This window comes from Calypte anna, chromosome 27, assembly GCF_003957555.1.
Source record: "Calypte anna isolate BGI_N300 chromosome 27, bCalAnn1_v1.p, whole genome shotgun sequence".
NCBI classification, from domain to species: Eukaryota; Metazoa; Chordata; class Aves; order Apodiformes; family Trochilidae; genus Calypte; species Calypte anna.
The window spans coordinates 1,648,886-1,674,392 of NC_044272.1; the positions used below are offsets into that span (position 1 = coordinate 1,648,886).

Consider the following 25,507-nt stretch of genomic DNA (forward strand, 5'->3'; position numbering starts at 1 on the left):
TTATTTTTGCCTTGCTTTTTCCAAAGGGTTTGTTCTTCGAAAGACCTCATGGGGGTGTGCAGCGGGGCTGGCAGGGAAGCTCTGGTCTGCAGAGACCTGCCAAGGGAGGGCAGGAAGCAGTTAAGTTTTCAGGGGATTCCCCCACAAACCCCTCTGGCTTTCTCTTACATCCCCCTGCCTCTTGTGCTGACCTTTCTGTTCCCCCTTCTCCCACTCCAGCACTGCCACTCTTTGGGTAAAAGAAACTGCCTCCAGCCCCTCTTCACCACCCAGAAGAGCCCAGAGATCCCTCAGCCTCCTCTTCCCCAGGGACACAGCAGCTTGTGGTCACACTCCTGGCTTCTCGAGGCCACCTCACCTCACACATCCTGGCCCAGAGGCTCAGGGCAGGCATGGCTGGCACAGGCTGGCTTTGAGCCCACCACTTCTTCCAGCTGATGTTGAGGGGACTCCTCTTCCCACTGGCCCCCTGTGGAAAGGAGACAAATCTGGTAACTGCAGCCCTCAACACCCCTGCCCTGGAGATCTGTCCCTGACCTGCAGTGTTGGCTTGAGCTCTATCTCCTCATCCACTCTTGGTCATTTCCCCTTCCAACCCCAAAAGTCATTAAGAACAACAATTATGCTTGTGCTTTTCTGTCACACAGGATTACTTGGGGCTCTAAGCCCAGCTCTGATTCTGCCATTTCATCCATTGCAACAAGCATTTGGGAATAAGAAGTGATTTTGTATTGTAAGTAATTTAGGACTGGAGAGTCCAGGAGAGCCCACCTCAGAGCACCACCATCAAACACCTCTCCTTCCAAAGGCTGGTTGTGTATGTGTGCAGCCATTGAGGAGATGAGCAGCATGCCTCACTGTTTCAAAATCTCAGGCAATTGGAGGCAGGCAACAGCCAACTGCTTTGCATACAAATTAAATTCCCCCAAACTTTAATTAAAATTGTTGTGTGAAACTGAAAATGTTTAGATAATTTATTGTTTCAGTTAATTTAACTGCCAGTCCTAATCCTGTCTAGCTGTGGCAAATCCAATAAAACTCCATTAAATGACAGTGTTCATAAAAGCCCTTGCCCAGCTGGCAGTGACAGCCACATGTCACTGAGCTGCCCTGCTGCACCTTGCCCGGGTGGCAGAGACAGCCCTGGGGACCTCCCCCAGCTGCCTGCACTGACCCAAGAGTGAGGAATGGGCTCTGGCTTCCACTCTGGACATTTATCAGTGCCAAATCCTGAAACACCATGTAGTTTCCTAATAGGCTCTGGTTCCTCACCACAACCTTGGCTTTACCACTGGTGCTGCGAATTTTCCCATCCCTGTGACTCAAAACTTAGAGATTTTACTGTGCCCGGGTCTGCCCATGGTCTGCGTACGCGATGTCGTGCTGTCCCCCCTCCAGCAGGCAGTGGTAGGTCTGAATCTCCTGCTCCAAGCGGCATTTGACATCCAGGAGGGTCTTGTATTCCTGGTTCTGGCACTCCATCTCTGCTCGGATCTCAGCCAGACGTTGCTCCACGCAGGAGATCTGGCTCTGGAGCTCAGCCAGGTATTTGTTGTAGCGACACTCGGTTTCCGTCAAAGAGGATTCCAGGTTTTCTTTCTGAGAAGGGAGAAAACGCAGAGGTTCCTGGGTGTGTAGAAGACTCAGACTGTCAGGTTACAGGCACGACTCTGGTCGTGTGGCTTCTTAAAGAGAGACAGGGAAGCTGAGGTGTGAACCCTCGTGGCATCACCTACCATGGTGAGCTGGGCTTGCAGATTAATTTCCAAGGCCTGCAGCTGACGTCTCAGCTCAGTGACCTGTTTGTTGCTTGACTCGATCTCTTGGCTGCTTGTGACGACCTCCAGATTCACCTCCTCCACCTGCAAAGTCAGAAAAGAGAATCACAGAAGAGCACCCATCCCATTGCCTCACCTCCTGCAGCACCTGGGGGTGCAGGAGAAGCCCCCACAGCCTGTGCATGCCATGCAGCACACCTGAGCACCACGGGTTCCCTTGTCACCCTGTCACACCCTGAGGCAGCCCCTCTGCCATGGACAGAGGAGCACTGAGAGCAGGCAGTACAATTAGATGCTGAGCACATCTACAACAGAATTGCCAATATTTAGTGTAAGTGTTCTTGGTCTCACTTTTCCCTTTTCCTCAGCAGGCAGAGCAGGGCACAGCTCTGCACAGCTCCAGTACCTTGCAGGCATACCACTGCTCAGTTTCTTTGCGGTTGCGCTCCATCAGCGTTTCATACTGGCACCTCAGATCCTCCAAGATCTTCCTCAGGTCTGGCCCAGGACAGGCGTTGACCTCCACGCTCACATCTCCAGTTGCCTGTTTCCTCAGGCAGTTCATTTCCTGCAGAGAACACGTGCACCACATCAGAAACATTGACATGTGGGGTGAGACTTGCCTTCCTCTTTCTTCTTGTTTCTCTAAGAATAAGAGGCAATCTGACCTCCTCGTGGTTTGTCTTGAGATAACACATCTCTTCAGTCAAAGCCTCACACTGCAGCTGCAGGTCAGTCTTGCAGCTGGACAGCTGATCCAGGACGGGGCGTAAGTTGCAAATGTCCGCGTCCACATTTTGTCGCAGGCCACATTCGGTCTCGTACCTGAAGCCACAGGCAACAAGAACAGGTCAGCATAGCATGACCATAGCAGGCCTTGGAGTTGAGTTAGTGGCGGGACAACCTAGGACCGAGTTCTTTCACTTGGCACCCAATGCCATGACCACTGTCGATGGCATCCGTGCCTCTGATGGGGCTCAGCGCTGTCACACGGCAGCACCGTGAGCAGAGTGTGAGGGGTTCCCCATCACTGCTGCTTGCCTGCCCTTCTGAGGGCAGTGCAGACCCCTCGGTCCTGGACAGGACTGTACTCACTTCACTCTGAAGTCATCAGCAGTCATCCTGTTGTTATCAATGTTCAGAAGGATTTTGTTAGTCTCCATGGCTGCACACAGGATCTGGAAAAAAAAAATGCAGGAGGGAGATTTGGGCTTGTGGCTTCCTCTGCTTACAGAAAGCCCTGGAGGAAACACATCTGTGGGGTAGTGGAGTCTCTAACAATTCCATATATCAGGATTATTATTCAGTCAGGTGGAGCTGCAGTGGGGAAACCTGTGTGCCAGCCAGGTGGAGCAGGCTGTGCTGGAACTCCAGTTCCCTGGAAATGCAGCAGAGCATCCCTCCCAGAAACGCTTCATGGGCATGTCGAGAGGCATGGATGTTCCCTCTGCCATTTGACATTAGTCTATGCCCAGCTGAAAGCAAAACCCAAAGAGAGAACAAAATTTCTTGAAAAACAATGATTTACCTGGCTTTGAAGGTCTTCGATTTCCTTATGAAAACAGGTGTAGTCCCGTGGCTCACAGCTGGGCCCCACCTTGGCATACCACTCCCTGATCTTGCACTCCAGGTCGGCGTTGTCTCCCTCCAGCAGCCGCACCTTTTCCAGGTAGGAGGCCAGGCGGTCGTTGAGGTTTTGCATCGTTGCCTTTTCATTGTTAGCGAATAAGATCCCATCGCTGCAGCCAGCACCAGCCCTGGTGAAGCCACCTCCAGCCCCTCGGTTGCAGATGCCTCCACCGCCAAATCCCAGGGCAGAGCAAGCCCTCTGGGCAGCTCCAAAGCTCCCACCGGTAGCACTGCCGGCACTCAGCTGCTTCCCAAGTAATCCCTCACTTAAACTGCCACCAGAAAAATTGGCAACCACTCCACCGAAGTCATAGGCAGCGTGTCTTCCCGAGGAGGAGGAGGAGACCTTCACGGCACTGCCAGCCGCGGAGCTGCCCGCGCTGCTCCTGCCCTGGGAGCAGGCAGTGAGGACCTGCCTGACAGCACAGCTCATGGTGAGAGCTCCAGGACCCAGCGAGGAGCCCAGGAGAAGCTGCACGGATCACTGCGGGATCCGGTTGTGATCCCTCTGTCCCCACAGTCCTCTATTTATACCATTCCTCATGGATATTGCCACCAGAGCAGGGCTGTTTATTCTTCCTCCTTGTGACCTGGCTAGTACTTTATTTTTCTTCAGCCGGAAATATTTCCCCAAAGGCGTTTTGTCTCCAGAAATCCCACAACAGAAAGATGCTTTGGTTAACAGAAGCGTGTTTCAAAACTACATCAAAAATGTTACTTCCTGAATCATCAGGTCTGACTTGTGATGACAGCTAAACAACAGTGACACAAAAACGACAATACCCAAGAGTGCCCGAGGAATGAAGCCTCATAGCAATTATCCATCCCTGGCGTGGGTGAGTCTACCCGGAAAGTGAAAGGTGTGGGAAAGGCATCCTATCTGCCAGAGCCTGCTCGACCCCTTTGTGACCAGAAGCAAGGGTGTCCCTCTTTCAGCTGCCCTGGGGACCCACGCTGGGTCCTGCTGCCTGTCCCTGTGCACCCCAGTGAGAGGCTGTCCCATTCTGCTGGGTATTACACCTGGAAATGCTCTTGGGGAGCCCAGAAAGACATTGTACAGGAGCTCCCAAGGATTGTTTGTTTGTTCTGTGTGCATCAAAACATCCTCTGCCAGAGGGGACATTCCCTCCTGTTTGTTTTGCTGCTTTTGCAGGTAGACAAAATACTCAAATATATCAAAAATAAAAGGGAAAATATTACTTCCTGAGTACCCAATGTTGCAATTAACTGTGAACATTCACTGCCAAGGGAGGGCAGCTACCTAAGGCATCTCATGAGGTTTCTGAAACAGTAACATGGAGAATTTCAGGAGCAGCCTGATCCTGCATAGTTCTGACCCAGTTCCAGCCAGCACCATGGACATAATCTAGGGGAAATTTAGGTGTGTTAAGGTTAGAAAAGACACTAGAGAAGATCCTTTTTAAAAAGATATTGAACCTGTTTTTATTCTTGGCACTCTGAAATGAGGAAGAAGGGAAATAATTAAAATAATTAAAATGTTTTGTCATCTGAATCTTTCATTTTATTAATACTGTTAATACAGCCATGCTAATATTGGCTGCCTTTCCCCTGTGGGTTGTTCAGCTTTGGTTTTGGCATCCAAGTCACCTGGACTCATCCCATTGAGATGCATCAGGAGCAGCCTGGTTCAGCAATATTGTTTATGCCATTTGGGTAAGTTCATTAGTCTTGATTTTATCTTGACACTGAAAATCCAGAACCTTAAATGTGGGATGGCTTCTGTGCATGGTCATGCTTTGTTACATCCATAATTAGCAAGTTCAGCCCATGCCATGGTGCCAAGGTGGGGTTTTTACAGTTATTGAAAACTAAGTAGAAACGTCCACGTTGCTTTCTTACTTTATGACCTTCAGACCTTGCCATGGGTCTCTGTAGCAAAAGGTGATTAGAATTACAGCAGATTCTGTAAAGGAGAATAATGATTTTACTCTTGATTTTCCTGGACTTTTTTGTTCTTTGTGGTAGCTTTTTCCTTTCCAAAATTTGCAACTTTTGAAACCATCTCTTGCTTTTATACCAGAGCACACCTCAAGGTCTGCCCTTGTTTACAGGCCTCATTTTATTAAAAGAGATTTTCATTTTTTTATGAGATCTGTTAATGATGGTATCTACATGCGTAATGGAAGGTTCTTTTCAGAATTAACTTTACTGACTTCCAGACTGGAGTCTGCAGAGGGAAATTTGCTCACCACAGCCCTGCAGCCAGCCACGGGCAATGCCTCTGATGAGCCATCCTGGGCTGACTCGGGAGCCCCTCGCAGGCAGTGCTGGGCCCCAAGGGCTGAGCAGGAGAAGGTGATGGCACCAGGATTTCCTGGCAGGTGTTTCAGAAACAGTAGTGCAGGCCTGACAAGGGAAAATTATTACTTCAAGTAACAAATGAGCAGAAAAGCCTCCCCTAGGCGAAGGTGCTGTTCCCATTTCATCAGCTTTGTAAATAATAGAAGGAAAGGAATTATACCTCAGCTTTGCATTTGTGTCTGGTACTGTGCCTTGTAGGAGAGAGCTGGATGGGCACTGGGCAGCTATTCCCAAGGATTATTCTGCTGTATAAAATTATCAGGTTCAAAAAGCAATGAAACTGAGAGAAAAAGGCCCCATTTCCTCAGTGGGAAGTTCGATAGTAGTCTGTGTTTTAACTCAGGATATTTTAAGACTTAAGAGACTGTTCCTTGAGCTATTGCAGGTGAAGTACAGAAAGTATCATGTGCTCCCAAGGAGGAGATCCATCATTTCACTTTTTACAAACATTCCCTGAGTCACCATCTGTTTACATGTCCAAGAGAAGTTCCCTGGAGATGTGACTCAGAAACCCAAGCCCTGGCAGTGCCTGAGGTGCTGTTCATCACCTCCACCACCCCCAGCCCCAGCTCCTCTTGGGAGATGACTGGGAGTGCCAGGGCAGAGGCGCCAGGGCCAGGGACTGGGTGGCACCCAGCTGCCCAGTGTGGGCTTGTGTCCATCCCTCACACCCAGGTCGGGCTGGCCACAGGCCACGACAGCCTTCTGAGGGAGAACTTCAAGCAGCCCCAGCTCCTTCCTGCTCATTGTCAGCCAAATTTCAGAGTTTTACCTATGGAAAATTCTTGTGTTGACTATTTAGAAAGCATTTGCTTATCTAGCTGGTGATGTGGTTGTCTCTGCCCTTTTGTTCTGTGTGCTACTGGCTGCTCTCTGTCTCGTTGATGACACCAGATGCTCCAGGACTCTCATCCCAGCTTTGCAAATCACTCTAGGCAAATCCTTCAGCTTCGCCGCGTCTCAATGTCACGCTTTGTAGGATGGAAATAATAACAGTAATTCTCCTTCTCAAGGGCACTCTAAAATCAAATGTCTGATGTGAATATGGAGTCTTAAGGATCAGAAACATGATAGACATTTAAAGTATTACTCATTTTGAGTATTCCTGCTATTATATGTTAAGCTTGACGCTGGCGCATCCTACATTCTTCTCTGTCTCAGCTGATGAAATACCTTTCAAGCACATCCTTGGGTTTCCTTTTTCTGTTTTATTGTCCATTAAAGTTCCATCATTATTAGCTGAGGACTTGCTTCTGTACCTCCTTGCTGAATCCCCACAAGGCTTTTCTTTGTGTGTTTGCATCTTGCAGAGAATTTTAAAAATGCTCTTCAAACCCAGTGTGTGTCCATCTCTTAGATGTGATAATTTGCCTGTGTTTCACAAATAGGAACTCTGTGTAGCCTTCCTGCATTCAGACACTTGAGGCATTCTGCAGATGACTCAAGAGTTAAAAAGCTGCCATTCACAACTGAGAGATAATGACTGTCTTCTGATGGCAAAAACATAAATATAGCCCATTTGCAGTTTAATCCAAACTTCCACCCTGCACCTTTCACCATGGCTATAAAGTCAAAGACAGAACAATGCTAAAGTATGTTTTTGCTTGATCTAGTTATCTGGGATTTTTTGAGATTGCTCCAGGTTGCTCAGGTTGGAAGAATAAGAGGAACTCAGGATACAACCAGTGAACTCTCCACCCCTTCTGCGCTGTGTTTCCTGCCCTGTTCTGTAGTTGCTCAGCAGTCATTCAGAATGATAACATCTCTTCACATTCCCTTTTCTGGAAAGTCCTGGCAAGTTCCACGTTTCTTCGATCACCTTCCCTCTCCTTTGCTTGTCTTGTCATGCCCAGCATGATGGCATCAGCAGTGTCAGAGGCTGCTGGGGTGAGGACCGTGACTTTGGAGCCATCTGGTAGGGACTTTGTGGAGGCTGAGGGAGAACAAATCATCAATAGTAACCCAAGAGACAACTGGACTTAACTTTGGCCACAGAAGCCTTTTGTACATCATCAAGAGCAAAGAGAAGGTGATTCACTGCAGATTATTACCATTCCTTTTCATCCCAGGCCCAAATCTGTATTTCTGAAATGAGTGGTGAACATGAGGCCATAGTCCAGGGCTGGACAGAGCTCCCAAGAGCCACTGACAAGAAGCAGGGTGTTGGATCTAAGGGATTCCAACATGCTTTTGGGTCTCGGGTGGTTTCCTCTCCCCCCTAGCCCCCAAGAGGCAGTGGGTGGGTGGGTGACCAGCACAGCACCCTGAGTTCCTGTGTTCCAGGAACAGAGTGGGCAAAGGCAAACCAGGAGCTGCCCGTGCAGGAGCTGCCTCACTAATCCTGAGTGGCAGCTTGCCTGCAGCTGCTGTTGACACAGAGTTAACTGGCTCATGTTCTACAAGAGGGATTTCAGCAGTGATCTACTAGATGCCATAATGATAAAAAGTTATTGCTACTTAACCCTCAGTGGATTAGGCAATGATTATTTTAGAGTACAGGCCGCAGGCGGCATGAAAAGATCTGTATAAAGTTTTTGTACCATGAGCCCAATTGTGTGATTTAAGGACAGAACTAAGATAGCTTTGTGTGAGATTTGCCAGCCAGTTTGATGCTGTGCTTATGTCTCAGAGCAGTGCACATGACAGCAATGGTCTTGCTGATGTCATTTAAATTTGATTTACAGGAGAAAGAGATTCTTCATGATCCCAAGAGTTAGAGCCCTGAGCTTTATTTTGTTGGCTTTAAGGATCAGTCATGTGGCACATTGGCCTCAGGCATCATCCTTCCACTACTGCCTTCATTTTGCATCAAACTTACCTGGTTTATGTCTCAGTCAGCTCCGTGTATTTACAAGCAATGAGTTCAGTACAAAAGCTGTCTCAAATTATTATTGCTCCAAGTGGAGTCCATATCCCTCCTTTCCCCTCCTCTCGATGGCTTCTTCTTGTGGTTTCTTAGGACTTTCCCTGGCACCAACACACAAGCCTGAGGCTTTGAAAGATCATGGATCAGTGACAGACAAGTCTGCAGTTGCATGAATGAGAAAAAAGCTTTATTAAATGTGTACAGAGTGCACGATGGCACCCGCATGAAGTTAGGGCAAAACAGGGAGGGGGAAGAGGTGGCTGGAGCATTCAGCTTTCTGTGACACAGCCCCAGCACATGAAGCCTCACACAATGCCTGGTTCAGCTCACTGGGGCCTGGGGTCAGGCTCTGCAGCACTGCTTGGCTTCCTAACGAGTGGTGAGGGCCACTTGCTCCCGGGAGGAGACCACCTTCCCATCCTGCACCTCCTCAACGATGGTGCGGACCTGGCGGGAGGATGTCATGACTGCCAGAGGAAAGCAGAGGGTGATTATTCAGGGGGCAGGAAGGAGGGAAGTTCCTTAGCGTGCTGTTGGATGTCTCATGTTCTTAAGAAGTTGGAAAGCCACAATTTATTGTTGGTACAGGGGAAGTGGTGTTTTATACAGCTCCCCATTGGCTAAGGAGAGGAGAGAGCCCAGCCGGTGGGACAGCTCAGGTGGCCACAGGCACAGTCCCAACTCTGTAGTGATTTCCCCAGTCTGTGTGAGCCTGGGTTGGTGGCTGATCAGTCCCAAGGTCCATTTTGTGTGAACCATTCTGGGGGAAAAGCAGTGCAAGGTGTTTCTCTCGCCAACAGCTTTTTTCTGGGGCAGGGGGCTGTGAGGTGCTGTCAGTGATTCAGCCAGCGAGTGGCTCAGCAACCCCAGGAAGGATTTCCACTCCCTCAGGTGGGCAGCTGCTTCAAACGTGAAGCTCAAAGCTGTTTGGTACGAATGTGAATGTCGGGGGTGTTCTTACCATCCCTGCCAGAGTGTGAGGACATGCTTGAGGAGTACTGGGAAGAGAGGCTGCAAGAGAAAGAACAAAACAAAGAGAAGTTAGGGAGAAAGTCAATTTTTGTTTTTGTACAGGCTTTGTACATAGGCATGAGGAAACCAGAGAAGTCTCATAGTATTTGCTAAAGCCACTGCTCCGCTCGGTGTCTCCTGGGGGACCCAGTGCCCCTTCCAGCAGTGACAGGTGCCCATGGCAGACAGAAGCCAGGGATAGAGCCACCTGCATCTGTGGCTGGTGGGAACATAAAACTTCAACGAGACTGAGTCCCAGACAGCACATTTTGTGTCTATTACCCGTGTGCCCGTGCTGTACCCCAAGCCCAGCCCCACTACGTACTGTGCGTCCTCGCCCTCCAGCAGCCGGCGGTACGTGGCGATCTCCTGCTCCAGGCGGCACTTGACGTCCAGCAGGACCCTGTACTCGTGGTTCTGGCGCTCCATGTCACAGCGCAGCTCGCCCAGCTGCTCCTCCACGCTGGTGATCAGCCCCTGCAGCTGGGCCAGCTGGGTGCCATAGCGGGCTTCTGTGTCTGCCAGGCTGCCCTCCAGAGCTGCTTTCTGTGGGCAGAGGAGAGGGGGGGCTCAGGAGGATGTAGACGGAGGATGGGAGGGGTGGGAGCAGCTGTGTCCCCCAGCCCACAGGGATCTGTCCCCTCGTACCGTGCTGAGCTGGGACTGCAGATCGATCTCCAGGCTCTGGATGGTCCGTCGTAGCTCCGTGATCTCTGACTTGCCGCTCTGGAGCTGCTCGGTGTTGATGGCCACCTCCCGGTTCAGCTCTTCCGTCTGCAGAGAGACAAAACCATGAGGTTCCAGCAGCAGCGAGGGCACAGCCCGGGGTCCCCTCCTTTCTCCCTCCGAGCCCGCTCACCTTGCTGAAGAACCACTGCTCGGCATCCCTGCGGTTCTTCTCCGCCAGGCTCTCGTACTGCTCCCTCATCTCCGCCAGGATCTTGGTGAGGTCGATCCCAGGAGCAGCGTCCATCTCCACGCTGATCTCTCCACCCACCTGCCCACGCAGCACGTTCATTTCCTGCAGGAAAAAGAGAAACACCTCTGTGTGCCATCTCTAGCCAGGGTACAGGGACATTCCTCTCAGGACAGAGCTCTTCAGGAAGGGGACCATCCTTCAGCGGGTGTTTCTGGGCTCATCTGGACATTTTAGAGCCTGGCTCTGTGCTCACCTCCTCATGGTTCTTCTTCAGATAAGCCAGCTCCTCCTTCAGGTTCTCAATCTGCATCTCCAGGTCAGCTCTGGCCAGGGTCAGCTCATCCAGGACTCTGCGCAGGCCGTTGATGTCGGCCTCCACGCTCATGCGCAGAGCTTGCTCTGTCTCAAACCTGAGGGACACATACAAACACACACAGTTGCACTATGGAGCCCAGCTGATAGAGGTTTTTTCTTGTTTTATCCTTCCTCAGCTTGGCATATTTCTGCTAGGCATCTTTTCTAAATGGCTCTCCACCTCTCAGGATGACCAGACAGAGGTGAACACTTCCCCAGTGTCTCACTTTTTTTGAGCCGTGGTCTGGTGGAGCAACTTCACTTGCACAAAGCAAAGAAAATCCTTAGAACTGGCTTTTCTTCTCCCTTCTCTAAGAGCTCTCAGGACTTACTTGGTCCTGAAGTCATCAGCTGCCAGCCTGGCATTGTCAATCTGTAAGACGATGTTGGCATTTTCTACAGTTGCAGAAAGAATCTGGAGGGGATAAAAGAAAGTGAAATAGTGGAAAAGTAGTTCCAAAAACTGGTGCTGCCTGAGTTCTCATTCAAAAGGGCTGGAGCAACATGAACGTCCTGCCCATTGGGTTGGACTTCCTTGTGGAGTCTGCAAAGAGACAAAGAGTCTCTCGTTGGCATGGAGTGAGGACACTGTCCCCTGCCCTCTGCACGTCCCTCTGCTCCTGTCCCTTCCTGGGCACCTCTGGTTTCTCACAGAGCCCAGCGAGGAGGAAAAAGGGCTGAGGAAGGACTGCCTTGTTCCTGATTCCTTCTGCTTCTGTAATTACACCTGAGGTGCAAATATTTTTGCTGGGATGTTGAAATTGTCTGGCCATTCAATGAGCAGGAATTTCTGTAGCCACAAGCTAATGAAAAGCTCTCCCTGAGTTCTGGTGCTGGAGGGGATGGCCAAGCCAGAATCCGGGAATATTGATGTGGTCATTTCCCAGCTGCGGTGCAGGAGAGGAGGGAAGGGAAAGGTTTCCCTCTCTCTGGACCATGAGCAGAGGGTTTCTGAAAGACCCAGCACTTCATTGCTCAGATCTGGATACAGCTTCTGCCTCCATGTGTTTCCCTCCTCCAGGTCAGAGCATAACTGATGAGCTGGAATTCGAGAAAAGCTTCCCATATCCAGGCAAGAGCCCTTCATCCCAAAGTGAAGCCTGAGAGACAGTTGAGGCCTGAAAAATGTGAGGTATGTGACTTTCCCAGGGGCTGACCCCTGAGCCCATTTTCCTGGCATTTACTCTCACTGAGCAGGTATTTTCACCACCCACCACCCACACCTCCAGCCCCTCTGGGGCTGACTAAGGGTGCTGTCACCTCCCCAGGCAGTGGTGAAGGACCAGGCAATCAGCTCATGATGAGTAACGTGGGCAGAGGGAGGACAAGGATGGCAGGATGGGAGGGGAAGGAGAGATTCTGATGCAAGGACCTCAGACTCAAATCAGCCAGGAAGCTGCTTAGAATGAACAAGCAAGATTTGCTGTGATTTCATCTACTGCATTTTGGAGCAGGGCACACACCTGACCTCAGGTCTTCTGAAGAGACCTACCACAACCCACTGTGTCCTCCTGGGTTTTCACATGTGCCTGTGTTGGCACCTCCCAAAGAACAGCCATCCCATGGGGCAGTTTTAGTTTTAACTTCTACCTTGGGGCTTCTCTCAGGCTAGAAAACAGCTGATTTGCAGATATTTGTGAGAATGATTTATCATAATCATTTACATATCACTCAGTGGTGATCACTGCCAAAGAGATAACATGTCCCTGCCTGCAGAGTGCTTCCTCAGGAACATGACACAGCCAGCACATCCTTGGGCCACAGGCAGCATCAAGGAGAGGCAGGAAATGATCAGGGCAGCAGCAGCACATACCCTGCGGCAGCAACCTGAGCCACTGTCTGAGCTCTGCCTCCTGCTTCCCTGCCCCTTCTCTAGAGAAAATCCATCTTGGTGCCTTAGAGAGGGCATGATCAAGAAACTGCTATTCATAAATGTAGACTTATTTCCAAGCACATTCTTTCTGTTTTCCCATCTCAGACCAATTACTCCTCATGTGTTAATACTCTCCAGTTTTTAGGAACAGGGTCATCTTTTTAAAAGTGATTTTAATGAAGATATCTTGGCAATTCCAGCATCTTACCTTGTTCCTGAGCTCCTCGATCGTCCTGTAGTAGGGGCTGTAGTCACGCTCTGGACCAGGTCCTTGTTTCTTGTACCATTCCCTGATCTTGACCTCCAGGTCAGTGTTGGCCTCCTCCAGGGCACGCACTTTGTCCAGGTAGGCAGCCAGGCGGTCGTTGAGGTTCTGCATTGTCTCCTTTTCTCCAGCCTGGAGGATGCCATCGCCACTTCCAAAGCCCCCTCCAAAGCCACCTCCAAAGCCAGAGCCAAAGCCAGAGCCATAGCTACCCCCAAAGCCCCCGCCAAAGCCCCCTCCTATGCTGCTGCAGTAGCTGCCCCCGTAGCCACTTCCCAGCCCCGAGACAACGCGGGAAGAGACCGAGTAGGTGCCAGAGCCTCCGTGGACGCTGGGGGCTCGGTAGCCTCCGCCCCCAACCCGCACGGAGGAGACCCTGCTGGAGCCTCCCCCCAGGCCACCGAATCCCTTGAGGGAGGTGGAGGAGGAGTATTGCCTGACAGTGGTGCTCATGGTGGAGGCTGCTGGAGGCTGGAGGCTGGAGAGAGGCAGCAGCTCAGCAGTGCAGGCAGTGAGTGCTCGCTCCCCTGCCCTGGAGCTCTTTATAGCCCAGGTGGGAGGCGTTGCCAGCACTTTTTTTTTTTTTTTTTTCAGTTGCATTCCCAATGATTTTCATCACTCCTAAAATCTGAGCCAACTTCCAGAATCGTCATTTTTGCCTTTGTTCTATTGATGCTTTTTGTCATATTCCACTAGAAACTTTTTGTCTCACAAAGGGCGTCTTTATGCTTCTTCCGTTTCCAAGTAAATAGTCAGGTGTGATTCAAAGTAGGAGGCTCCTTGCTCAGGGCTACATTTTAATTCTGCTTTGTACTGTTAGCTCTGAACCAGAGCAATTCAGGCAGCATTTCAGTGGAGCAGGTCAGCATCTCTTTTCCTGTGGCTTTTTGTCCCAGCTGTGGCATTCTCCTGTCTGTATGGACACTGGACACCCGGCACGTGGCAGGGACACTGTCCCTGTCATGAAGCCCTGACTGTACATTTACAGTCCCGTGAGTCCAGCAACGGTGAGGGAACTTGGCTGCCAAGCATGGAAATACAAGGCCTGTCTTTTATCCTCAGAGAGCAGGATGCTCTGTAATCAAAAAGCAATGAAAATGGAGTTCATGCTGGAAGGCTTGCTTTGCTTCAGAAAGGAACATGGACAGGCAACAAGTGGTGGATGTTTTGTGTTGTTCTTTGTGAACGAGAGCTGAGCAAATCATTCAGAAGGGACAGGGGATGGCATGACTTAAAAATTATGAGATGCTCTTGGGAGAAATGTGCAGTAGCATTAAGCAGATGAAGGAGTATTTGGATGAACAGGAGTGTGGGGCAGACAGTGATGTAGCTCAGCAGCTGATGCTAACCATGTTTTCTGAGCTGAACATCTCAGGCAGCTGTGACCAGGGGGGACAACTTCAGTGTGAGTTTGGAGCTTAGAGTTTCCAAGTAAATGGAGCTTCAGTTGCCTCCGAAGAGCAAAAGGGCTTAAAGGAGAGCAGCAGGCATGGTCCAGCTCTGCTGCCTGCTCTCCGTGCTGACCTGCGTCACGGGCAGAAACCACAGAGCTGAGTGTCAGTCTCCAGCAATGCAGGGTGTGGAGGAGGAGGTATTTCTCATGTGTGTGCACGGTGAATTGCTTGACTGTCTTCACAGACAGGCCCCAACAACCCCTTCCCAACAGCCAAGTTCTTCTTTAGATCATTTGCCAAAGGAGAGAGGAAAGAGTATGGAAATGAGCTACAAGGTACATCTCTAAGTAGCTTTAAGGCCACGACTCCCCTCCTATCTGAAGGAAGCTGGAAACGATACAGGAGTGGGATGTGTCCATGGAACATCAGGAGCTGGCTGTGGAGGAGCACAGCTTGCAGTGTTCCCCTTTCCCACTGGGGACTGGAGACAGATCTGTAGGACTTGGAGAACGGGAGGACTGGACTCTCCAGCATGTTTGCTCAGGCCAGAGGAGGGGTTCAGGCTCTTGGTGGCAGCATCTTGTCTTATGAGCACCAGGAGGGGTGGCACAAAGCCAGCAGACACCCACTCTGTGCTCATCCTCCCCAGGTGTGGGTGGGACCCAGCGTGGGGGCAGCTCCTGGGAATGTGCCCACTCCCCTCTGCCTCTCCTCACCTTCACCTGGGTGAACCCTGGGGTTGTCCTTACTGGGTGCAGTGGTGGCACAAAGGATGGGGACCATCAGGGACAAAACCAGGACGGAACTGCTGGGCAGGTCCAGTCTCAGCCTTGGCATGTGCAAAGCCTTTTGGTCGTCAGCAGCATCCAGACTCCCACGGGCTGGCTGTAGGATCAAAAGCTGTCACAGCACTACAAGGTCAACAGTATAGTCTTTCTTTACATGAACTTGCCTGTTCTTTCATCTTTTGTTTCCTCTTTAACCTCTCCGTCATAAAAATGCACATTGCTCAAAATATCTACGGGACTTTGATAATACCACAAGACAGCAATTAAAATCATGCAATGTTCATTAAGATATAAAACAATATATTAAATATTCTAAGATGTTATTTACATGACCTCCCATTGAACAAAACCACAAATTACTACCTAACGTTTGTTTCACACTTTTTAAAGCAGAAGGCTATTAATAAAACAGATTCTGCCTCTGTTTCATGAACACAGTACAGCCTATTTTTATACATTTCAAAACCAGCAGTTTTACAGCATAAGAGTAATTTCATGATTGCACATTGGTGTTGAAATGTGCAATTCTGTCTTCAGGAAAAAAACAGAGGTGAAGTATGGCTCCAAGTCTACGAGTCAGCAGACCCTGTAGATTAAACTACCTGACCAAAAACACTTCTCTGTTTATTTTAGCATGCTTATAAATTTGGCCTTAATATCAAATTATCATAGGAAAGTTTCCTAAAATGAGCTGGAAAGCCACACTGTAGTGTCTGTTGCTGAAGTGGTCTTGTGTGTCAGATTAAGCTCAGTGTAGCCTGAGAAGCCAAACTTTCTGGAACAAAACTTGACTTTCTGAAACCTGCCTCAAGCTGCCGCTGCCTGTCTGCAGGAGCCACCACCTGCAGCTCCCTCCTCATCAGGTTTCCTAAGGTCAGGACTAATTATTAATGCTTAAGGCAGGAGAGAATCAACATCAGTTTTCCACACCTCCCTCACAATTTGCAGCAGCAGGAGTAATTAAAACAGGGGGGGTTGTTAGCAGTGTTCTTTGTTGTTTCTATAGCAACATGGGTGTGCCCAGACTATTCCAGGAGAAGATGCAATCCAGGATGAATCCTGGCGAGGCACCTTCAGCATCCCCACCCCGGGTGTCCCAGGGGTGGCAGCTGGAGGGACCCAACCAGTGCAGGGGGCTCCGTGGAGCTGCAGGAGGTGCTGATGGTGCCTCCACCATTCATGGAGAGAATGGGGGGGGGGGTAAAGATGTGACCTGGGAATGCCCAAGGGTTAACCACAGGCTGTGCCTGTCTTTGCCCTTCTCAGGCATCAGAGCTCTGCCCTCACCTAGCCCTGGGGCACAGAGCTCCCCTTAGGGACACTCCTCAGGCTCCTTCAAGGCTTGGGAGCAGAGAGAGCAGGTCTGGTCCATGGGACTGCAGGGATTCTATGGCTGGAAGAGCCTCAGGTCAGGGATCACGTTCTGTTATTTGCTTGTGGCCCATCCACAGTGCCCTGGGTGTGCAGGCACATGGGAGCCGTTCTCCTGACCACAGCTCCTTCCCCAGGCCCTGTTTGTGCATCCTGTGGTGGAATCTGGGTGGCAATGAGATCACTGTTGGTCAGTGGTAACCAGAGCTGAGTCTGCCACAAGCCAGCGGGTGCTGGGAGTACTCTGAACCATCCCTACAGGATGCAGAGGCAGCTGCTGCTGCCACGGGCTCTGCCAGGGGGACACAGCCACAGCCAAGCAGCTCCAGCTGCCTCTAGAGCATCTCTGCCCCTGCAGCCTGGGCTCAGTCTGTACACTGGGGGGGAGCCTGTCAGTGTTTCCAGAAAAAGCTGAATTTTCTCTTATCTCCTTATGAATGCCAGGCAGATTTTTGTGGAAAGAGGTCTGAAAACTGTGTGGCCCGTTCTATTCTGACACGCATTCAGTTGTACTTCCCTGAATCATCCCATTGATGTAGAGGTTGGATTTATGAAGTAATAAACGTGGCAGAATCCAGCCAAGAATGTGTCTGAACTGGCTTTCCAGGAACGGCCGGGCCCGTTGATGGGAGCAGGAATTGCTGTGTCAGGGAGAGCCACGGACAGCCCTGAATGCCAGAAATAACTCTCAGGGGAGTTTTCAGCTTTTTGCTTGTCCAGACCATGCCCACTACTTACCATCCCTTGTTTTCATCACCCTTTAGCTATGCCTTTGGAAGGAAGAAGTAAACAAAGCTGGATTTGTAGGTCTGGAGGGGCCTTCATCAGTGTGTCCCTGCACATCCACAGCTTGTTCCCTGGGCTGCTGGGCAGCTGCTGGGTTTGCTGGGCAGCTGCTGTTTGCAGGGTCCTGGCTGCATGACCTGGGGTTTTTCACTCTCTTGCTTGGATTCACTGAATTAGAATTCAGCTCTGCTGGTGCTGTTTGAGATGCAGCATTTTGCCCTGACCTGAACATCCCAGTGCCCAGTCTGAAAGGCAAAGACTCCCAGGTTTCCCCTCCCCAGGATGGTGCAATCTCTTCCTTTCCAACCTCTCCCACATCTGCTCTGCCAGGTCTCAGGTGTGCTGCCCCCTGCCCCGGGTACCACAGATGGACACTCACTCCTCCAGGGAGGAGCTTTGTCCTGCAGCTCCAGGACAGCCTGGCTCCTCAGAGCAACCAGACAAGGCTGTGGTTTGCACCAGTGTGGAGAAAAGCTTTATTTGATTTCTGAGCGCAGCAGGAGCGCTTAAAGGGTGAGGGCAGCAAGGAGGGATAACAGGAGCAGAGGTGTTTGGTGATTTGCGTGGCCAGAGCACGTCAGATGGGATCTTCTGCTTGGCTATGGGGCTGCAGCAGAGTGGGCAGCACTTTAGTGGGCAGCCTGGGTGATCTGCTCCCGGGAGGAAATCACCTTCCCATCCTGGACCTCCTCAAAGATTGTGCGGATCTGACGGGTAGTAACAGGTCCTGCAGGGGAGAAGAGGGGATTGTTATGTACAGGGAAGGAAGGAGAAAGTGTCTTAAAGATTTTCATGGGTAGATTTGTTATTACCAACAACTGCCTCAGAACCCAAATAAAACCACCGCAGTCCTAGTCCTAAGTGCTTTATTATACAGTTTCAGTTGGCACAGATTTTCCTTTGAAACATGTTTTGGTGCATCACAAGAGCGGTTTTGAAAATATTATAAAATAGTAATTTTAGTAAATCAGTAGAAGGAGTCTGTGCTAAGAAAGTGACTAAGGATGTGACAGAGCCATGTGTGATCAGTGCATCAGCCAGGACACATTCTTACCTTCTTTCACAGGTGAAACGTAATGGGAGGACATGCTGCAGGAGGGAAAAAGAGAAAGGTTGGTCAGAAACAGAAAAAAAAGTGAGTCTCTAAAACAAAATTATTATTTAAAGCCCTGCCTTTTTTTCTTGTACCATCATACTGATGAAAATACCTTATGGACACTGCCCAGTGTCAAAATTTAAAGGAAGAAAATGGTAAGGAAGTGTGTGTGTGTGTGTGTGTGTGTGTGTGCCACAGGGATTCAGGTGTCAAGGCAGCACACATCCCAGCTGACAAGAGCAGCAGGGACACATGCACCTTCCCAGTAGCACCCAGCCACTGGAAGGATGGGAAGTGGGTCCCAAGAATGCTGCAGCACTGGGATAACCGCTGGGCTACTCTGGACTGAAAAGGGAGACGCTTTTGCATACTGTGGGTCAGGAAAGGGGCTTGCAGGAGCCTCCAGGGAAGGCAGGTTGTTGCTGTTTTATTTCTTTCACTGTTACCTGTGTGCCCGTGCTGTACCCCAAGCCCAGCCCCACTACGTACTGTGCGTCCTCGCCCTCCAGCAGCCGGCGGTACGTGGCGATCTCCTGCTCCAGGCGGCACTTGACGTCCAGCAGGACCCTGTACTCGTGGTTCTGGCGCTCCATGTCACAGCGCAGCTCGCCCAGCTGCTCCTCCACGCTGGTGATCAGCCCCTGCAGCTGGGCCAGCTGGGTGCCATAGCGGGCTTCTGTGTCTGCCAGGCTGCCCTCCAGAGCCGCTTTCTGTGGGCAGAGGAGAGGGGGGGCTCAGGAGGATGTAGACGGAGGATGGGAGGGGTGGGAGCAGCTGTGTCCCCCAGCCCACAGGGATCTGTCCCCTCGTACCGTGCTGAGCTGGGACTGCAGATCGATCTCCAGGCTCTGGATGGTCCGTCGTAGCTCCGTGATCTCTGACTTGCCACTCTGGAGCTGCTCGGTGTTGATGGCCACCTCCCGGTTCAGCTCTTCCGTCTGCAGAGAGACAAAACCATGAGGTTCCAGCAGCAGCGAGGGCACAGCCCGGGGTCCCCTCCTTTCTCCCTCCGAGCCCGCTCACCTTGCTGAAGAACCACTGCTCGGCATCCCTGCGGTTCTTCTCCGCCAGGCTCTCGTACTGCTCCCTCATCTCCGCCAGGATCTTGGTGAGGTCGATCCCAGGAGCAGCGTCCATCTCCACGCTGATCTCTCCACCCACCTGCCCACGCAGCACGTTCATTTCCTGCAGGAAAAAGAGAAACACCTCTGTGTGCCATCTCCAGCCAGGGTACAGGGACATTCCTCTCAGGACAGAGCTCTTCAGGAAGGGGACCATCCTTCAGCAGGTGTTTCTGGGCAGATCAACAGGGAGCACACTGAGGCCTTTGCTCCACCATCACCAATACAATAAGCCAAATTCTTAAGCAATCTCAAGCTGAGTTATTATATCTGACTTGCTTCAGAGGATAAAGCAGAGCCTGTGGATGTCTTCATCTCTTAGGAGCCTGACCTGCCAGCCCTGAAGCTGACAGGTTTATTAATAAATCTCTTGCAGCCACATGGCCATTACTGAAGTAAGAAGTAGTGAATGGTTTTGTGCAGGGTCTGTAGAGGATGAGCTGTTACCCACAACGGATCATCTCTACTTCCTCACCAGCCCTCCTCATTTTCCCTCCCAGCACTTCAAAACAAAGTACAGACCTCCTATTTCTGGGCCCATCTGGACATTTTAGAGCCTGGCTCTGTGCTCACCTCCTCATGGTTCTTCTTCAGATAAGCCAGCTCCTCCTTCAGGTTCTCAATCTGCATCTCCAGGTCAGCTCTGGACAGGGTCAGATCATCCAGGACTCTGCGCAGGCCGTTGATGTCAGACTCCACACTGAGGCGCAGAGCTTGCTCTGTCTCAAACCTGAGGGACACAAGAACAGTCATGAAAGTCACACGAGATCTTTCCCAGGCAGGGACAGAGTAGCTCTGTTTTTTACTTCTTCCATGCTGCATGGAGAACTGACCAAACAGTGTCTACTTTTGGCCATAGCATCACCCTGACCCTGATATGACTGAGCCTTGGAACTGGGACTGGGCTTTGCTGAGTGAAAGGCACAGCAGAGGCACAGTGCAAGTTCTCCTCACAGAAGAGAGTTCTCCTACACAGGGGAATGAGGAGCAGGAGCAAAATACTGAAGGTTTAAAGAAAACAAAACAATCCCCAGGCACCTATAGACTCAGATAATCAACTGCTTTGGAAATTACACCTTCATTTTGAAGGCTTTGTTTCCATGTTGCCTGCTTTGGATTTAGATGGGATTTTCTCCGCATTTCATTAAAGGTCTCTGCAGAGTTTGTTCCAATTTTTGAGGAAACGTGGCTTACTTGGTCCTGAAATCATCAGCTGTCAGCCTGGCATTGTCAATCTGCAGGAGGAGGTTAGCGTTGTCAACTGTGGCCACCAGGACCTGGAGGATAAAGAAAAATCACTGAGTGTGTGTCAGGAGCTCCTCCCGGCTGACCAAAGGATTGGAGCACAAGTGAGGGTGTTGGGACAGGGATGGTTTTGGGGAAGCTCAGGGTTTTCATAGCAGAAATGTGTATGGAACCAGGACAAGGGAGACAGAGCTGAGAGTGACTGCAGAAAGGGGCTGATGACTCTGTGACCTCCCTTGCCAAAAACCCTCAGGAGGTATTTCAGAAGGCAATGTGAAGCCATACATGTGAGATCTGGTGACAGCATTTGTTCCCATGCCTCAGGGCAGGTTCTGATTATGAAGGGCCAGGAAGGAGCTTCTGGTTCCCCTTCCCCAGCACCTTGCAGCTCCCCAGGCAGATGGAGCAGCCAGAGCTTGTGGCTGTTTGTTCTGGGATGGATTTAATTTATTGACAGCAGAAATGGAGCAAAACACACTGAGTGGGTGCCTGTGGTTTCTGATTTTTATGTTACAAAACCAGGAGCAAATAATACCCAGTGGGAGAGGATTCAGGTCAGAGTTTGGGAGGACATCAGTTACAGGGCCAAGAGGAGGGAGAGAAAATGGATTCCTTGTGTCATCTGCCAGCCCTCCTGCAGCTTCACTGTACACAGCCTTCTGTTGTGTTTATTGAGAGCAAGCCACACATAAAAGTCACAAAGAAGAACAAAGTCAACTCTTGAGTATTTCCTCCAAAATGGGTTGGTGGGAATCAAATCAGAACCCAGAGATATCGCCCCAGAGCTGCCTGGTGGGTGGGTTTGCACCAAGCCTGGCCCTGGGGCAGTAGATGCCAGAAGACAAAACCCTTGTTATTGGGAATTCCATCTCTAGAATCTAAATCACACCAGTAAAGGGGAGCTTAAACAAATTTGCAAATTCTTTGAACGTTTACATGTAAGACATCAATGTTTCAGTCTCTGCACACCTCCAACTTCCCCTGCACATTCATTTTGACCACCCAAAACCTATTCACTATCAATGCAGACTTGTCTCTCTTTATTTCTGCTTTACACCTTTCTACATCCTCTTCTTCCAGTGAAAACAGCCATTTGTTCCACCTGGAGGGATGTCATCAAAAGCTAACATGGAGGCATCATCAATTTCCAGCCTGGCACCCTGCATGTGCATCTGAGAGACGTTTTAGGTCCTAGTTACCTCTTACTAATTACAGAGGGACCAGTCAGTGTTTCTGCATCCTCTCTGATAACCAGACATTCCACTGTGTTGATCCCAGCATCTTACCTTGTTCCTGAGCTCCTCGATCGTTCTGTAATAGGGGCTGTAGTCACGCTCTGGACCAGGTCCTTGTTTCTTGTACCATTCCCTGATCTTGACCTCCAGGTCAGTGTTGGCCTCCTCCAGGGCACGCACTTTGTCCAGGTAGGCAGCCAGGCGGTCGTTGAGGTTCTGCATTGTCTCCTTTTCTCCAGCCTGGAGGATGCCATCGCCACCTCCAAAGCCCCCTCCAAAGCCACCTCCAAAGCCAGAGCCAAAGCCAGAGCCATAGCTACCCCCAAAGCCCCCGCCAAAGCCCCCTCCTATGCTGCTGCAGTAGCTGCCCCCGTAGCCACTTCCCAGCCCCGAGACAACGCGGGAAGAGACCGAGTAGGTGCCAGAGCCTCCGTGGACGCTGGGGGCTCGGTAGCCTCCGCCCCCAACCCGCACGGAGGAGACCCTGCTGGAGCCTCCCCCCAGGCCACCGAATCCCTTGAGGGAGGTGGAGGAGGAGTATTGCCTGACAGTGGTGCTCATGGTGGAAGCTGCTGGAGGCTGGAGGCTGGAGAGAGGCAGCAGCTCAGCAGTGCAGGCAGTGAGTGCTCGCTCCCCTGCCCTGGAGCTCTTTATAGCCCAGGTGGGAGGCGTTGCCAGCGCCTGTCGTCACCCCTGAGAGCCAGAGCCAAATTCCAGAATCATCATTTTCCTCTCCCCGATTTCACATCTTTTGTCACATCCCACTGAGGCACACAGAGGATCTTCTCCTTCCGCTTTAGTTCCCAGCACCCAGAGTGGTTCAGACTCCTTGCTCTCAGCTACACTTTAGCATTTCAGGGCTGCAGTGGAGATGTGGAGGTGCTGCACCTTCATCCAGTAACACCAGTGAAGCCTCTCTGATCTGCCAAGTCGCCCACAAGTGTCTTCTATCATTAAAAATCTACAAATCTATTTATTTGCTTTTTGAAAGAGTCAAAAGCCAACAAAAGCTGCTGACTTAAGCCCTCTGCACATCCATAATCCTTATATGGGCCGACCCAAAGGCAGATGGAAATTTCCCCATCAGGACCTCTGTCCCAGGACAAGCACAGACCTGGCGGTATTTGTGTACCAATACCATATTTGGCAGAAATCTTGTAGCTCAAAAGAGAAGAAACTTCAGGAATTTCTGCTTAGATATTGCTCTACAGAGACTGGAAAGTCCCTGCAGGGCTGTTTTTTCAGTCAGTTCAGAAGGCAGATGCCTGGTGCTTCCCGGTGGCACCTGCTTTGCTGCGTCACCTTTCCCAAACTCCACAGACGTAGCTGGTGACTCCTAAAAGATTTGTAGCTGCTGAAAACATCTGTGCCACAATTTCTTCTATCTCATAGCTGAGGCAGGTTTTAATGACTAGTTTAAAATTGAGAAAAATAATTTCAAGCCACATTAGACACTGGCTGCCAGGACTCATAGGAAGAGCACCATCAGCTCTTATCAGCGCTCCTTCCTGCAAGCAGATGGGCTTTTTCCTACATGTTTGCAGCTGTGAGACAACGAGGCTGATGGAACTTGCTGGGACCAGCAGCACCTCTGTCAAAAGCTCTGATGGGTAACACAAAAAGCAGTGAGGGACATGAACACCACAACCACTGGCGGAGCAGAGGATTCAACCAGGACCACGCTGGAGAGAGGAGCAGAGATGAGGCCCCCAGCACAGCGATTCAGTGATGCAGCTGGACAGGTATAAGCATGAAACAAAATAGCAGAGGAGCAGGAAGGGAGACACTGCAGTGTTTTATTCTTTGTTGGGGAAAAAAAAAATCTCTTCACTGATGTGGCGCCAGGTCTTTCAGTATGGAGTGGAAAATCTCACACACAAGCTGCTGGCCTGCCTGGCTCCAGTGGTGTCATTTTCGGATAAGAGACAGTATTTTTCCTTTTAGTAGGGATGCCTGTGAGGTAGTGAAAGAGAGTTATAGGGATTAGGAGCCCTTTTGTGCTTTCTCTCCTATTGTGATCTCCTTACTTCCCAGGGCCCCTCTGGCTGTTTTCACATTCTAATGTACTTAACTGATTTTAGAGTTGCTAAGATGTTCCCAGAGCCTCACCCTTGCTAATTCATAGTGCATTTTTTCTTTCATCTGTTCCCTGAAGGACACAATAACAACAACCCTTTATCTGCATCACTGCTAGATCTCCAGGACTCAATAGGGAGTCACGTTCTCTTTCTTTAGCAGTTCTGGGAGAGGTGGTGTGATTGGGAGGCCACTGAGGAAGCAGCTTAACCAGAAACAAACTCCAGACCTTCTTAGTCAAGGGCTCTGGTCTCTGGGCAGCAGTCCTTCAGAACTGATTGGCTTCAGGTTTGGATTTTTGACTACCCAGGCTGCAAAATCTGGAGATTTGGGATGCACACATGCCCCGTTCCTCAGAGAGATGGGGAAAAGGAGGGGACCTGGGAGCAACCCTCCTCTGGCAGAGTGAAGAGCATGCAGATGGTGTTGTTCAGCTTGTGGAAGAGTCCTGGGGCAACCTGGCAGGGTGAAGATCTGTGCTCCTCTTGGCCCACTGCCCTCCACAGTGGGGGGTACAGGATTACCCAATGGCTGTCATGTGGAAGCTCAGCTCAAGCACCATTCCTGGGCCACCCTTGCTCTGAATTCTTCCCTGTGTGCTTGCTCTGCTCATGTTTGCTCTAGCAAACACCCTCCTGCTCCAGGCAGTTCCCATGTTGGCCATGAGTCCCCTGACATGGGCCAAAAACTCTGCTGTGAGTTCTGTCCCCCTGCTCAGGTCACCCCCACATTTTAGGCCAATTACACTTTCACACCAAGTTCTCCTTGCACCAGCTCTGTCCACAGGGCGTGATTATACAGAGGAGCCTGAACCACTCCAGCTATTTCATATTAACAGAAGAATTCAGTCTCCCAGGCTCTTCTGAAACACCCACAATAAATTCCCTTGAGATAAAAAAAAAAAAGCAACACATCATAATGTTCAGGAGATTGTATCAGAGTCTGTTCCAGCAAGAAGCACACAATTGATGCTATCGCTCCCGTGGGTGAGCTGCAGGGGGAAAGAAGGAACTGAGCTTCTCTGGTTTGCAGAGGAAAAGAGATTAAATTACACTTTAGGAGTGAACAAGCCGTGCACACAGTAACCCAGTGTGGTGAGGGCTGGTGTGAAAAGGCCAGGGTCAGTGGGTGGTGCTTGCCTCAAACAGTAACACCTAATTGTGCTTTAAATGCCATAATAAGAGCTAATTAGGAGCCATTGGACTTCCCCTGTGAGCCAGCTTCTCTGGAGCCAATTCACAGCCATTCTCAGCACAGTAGAAACCAGCTGAAGGATGAAGCCTTGGGAAAGGTATCTCCTGCGTGTAAGGAATGGCAGGCACAGGCTTCACCTCTGCTGACAGGTCTGCTCTGTCAGTTTGAACAACAAAGTGGGTAA

General features: G+C 50.5%; 3 protein-coding genes across 3 annotated transcripts; all 3 read right to left on the minus strand.

The window, feature by feature from the left end:
* Positions 1–381: 381 nt before the first annotated feature.
* LOC103539287 (keratin, type I cytoskeletal 19) lies at positions 382–3,840 on the minus strand. Its single transcript, XM_008505780.2, has 7 exons — positions 3,307–3,840; positions 2,874–2,956; positions 2,447–2,603; positions 2,185–2,346; positions 1,737–1,862; positions 1,373–1,599; positions 382–469 (listed from the first exon to the last, which is right to left on the minus strand). Exons 1-7 carry the CDS (start codon positions 3,838–3,840, stop codon positions 382–384), a joined length of 1,377 nt encoding a protein of 458 aa, XP_008504002.2.
* Positions 3,841–8,760: 4,920 nt separating this feature from the next.
* LOC103539189 (keratin, type I cytoskeletal 14) lies at positions 8,761–13,473 on the minus strand. Its single transcript, XM_030466074.1, has 8 exons — positions 12,961–13,473; positions 11,212–11,294; positions 10,779–10,935; positions 10,466–10,627; positions 10,255–10,380; positions 9,932–10,152; positions 9,557–9,606; positions 8,761–9,062 (listed from the first exon to the last, which is right to left on the minus strand). Exons 1-8 carry the CDS (start codon positions 13,468–13,470, stop codon positions 8,965–8,967), a joined length of 1,407 nt encoding a protein of 468 aa, XP_030321934.1. The 5' UTR covers positions 13,471–13,473; the 3' UTR covers positions 8,761–8,964.
* A 4,345-nt stretch (positions 13,474–17,818) lies between these two features.
* LOC103539288 (keratin, type I cytoskeletal 14) lies at positions 17,819–22,617 on the minus strand. Its single transcript, XM_030466075.1, has 8 exons — positions 22,105–22,617; positions 20,768–20,850; positions 20,147–20,303; positions 19,476–19,637; positions 19,265–19,390; positions 18,942–19,162; positions 18,411–18,445; positions 17,819–18,083 (listed from the first exon to the last, which is right to left on the minus strand). The coding sequence occupies exons 1-8, from the start codon at positions 22,612–22,614 to the stop codon at positions 17,986–17,988; spliced, it is 1,392 nt and encodes a 463-aa protein (XP_030321935.1). The 5' UTR covers positions 22,615–22,617; the 3' UTR covers positions 17,819–17,985.
* Positions 22,618–25,507: the final 2,890 nt, after the last annotated feature.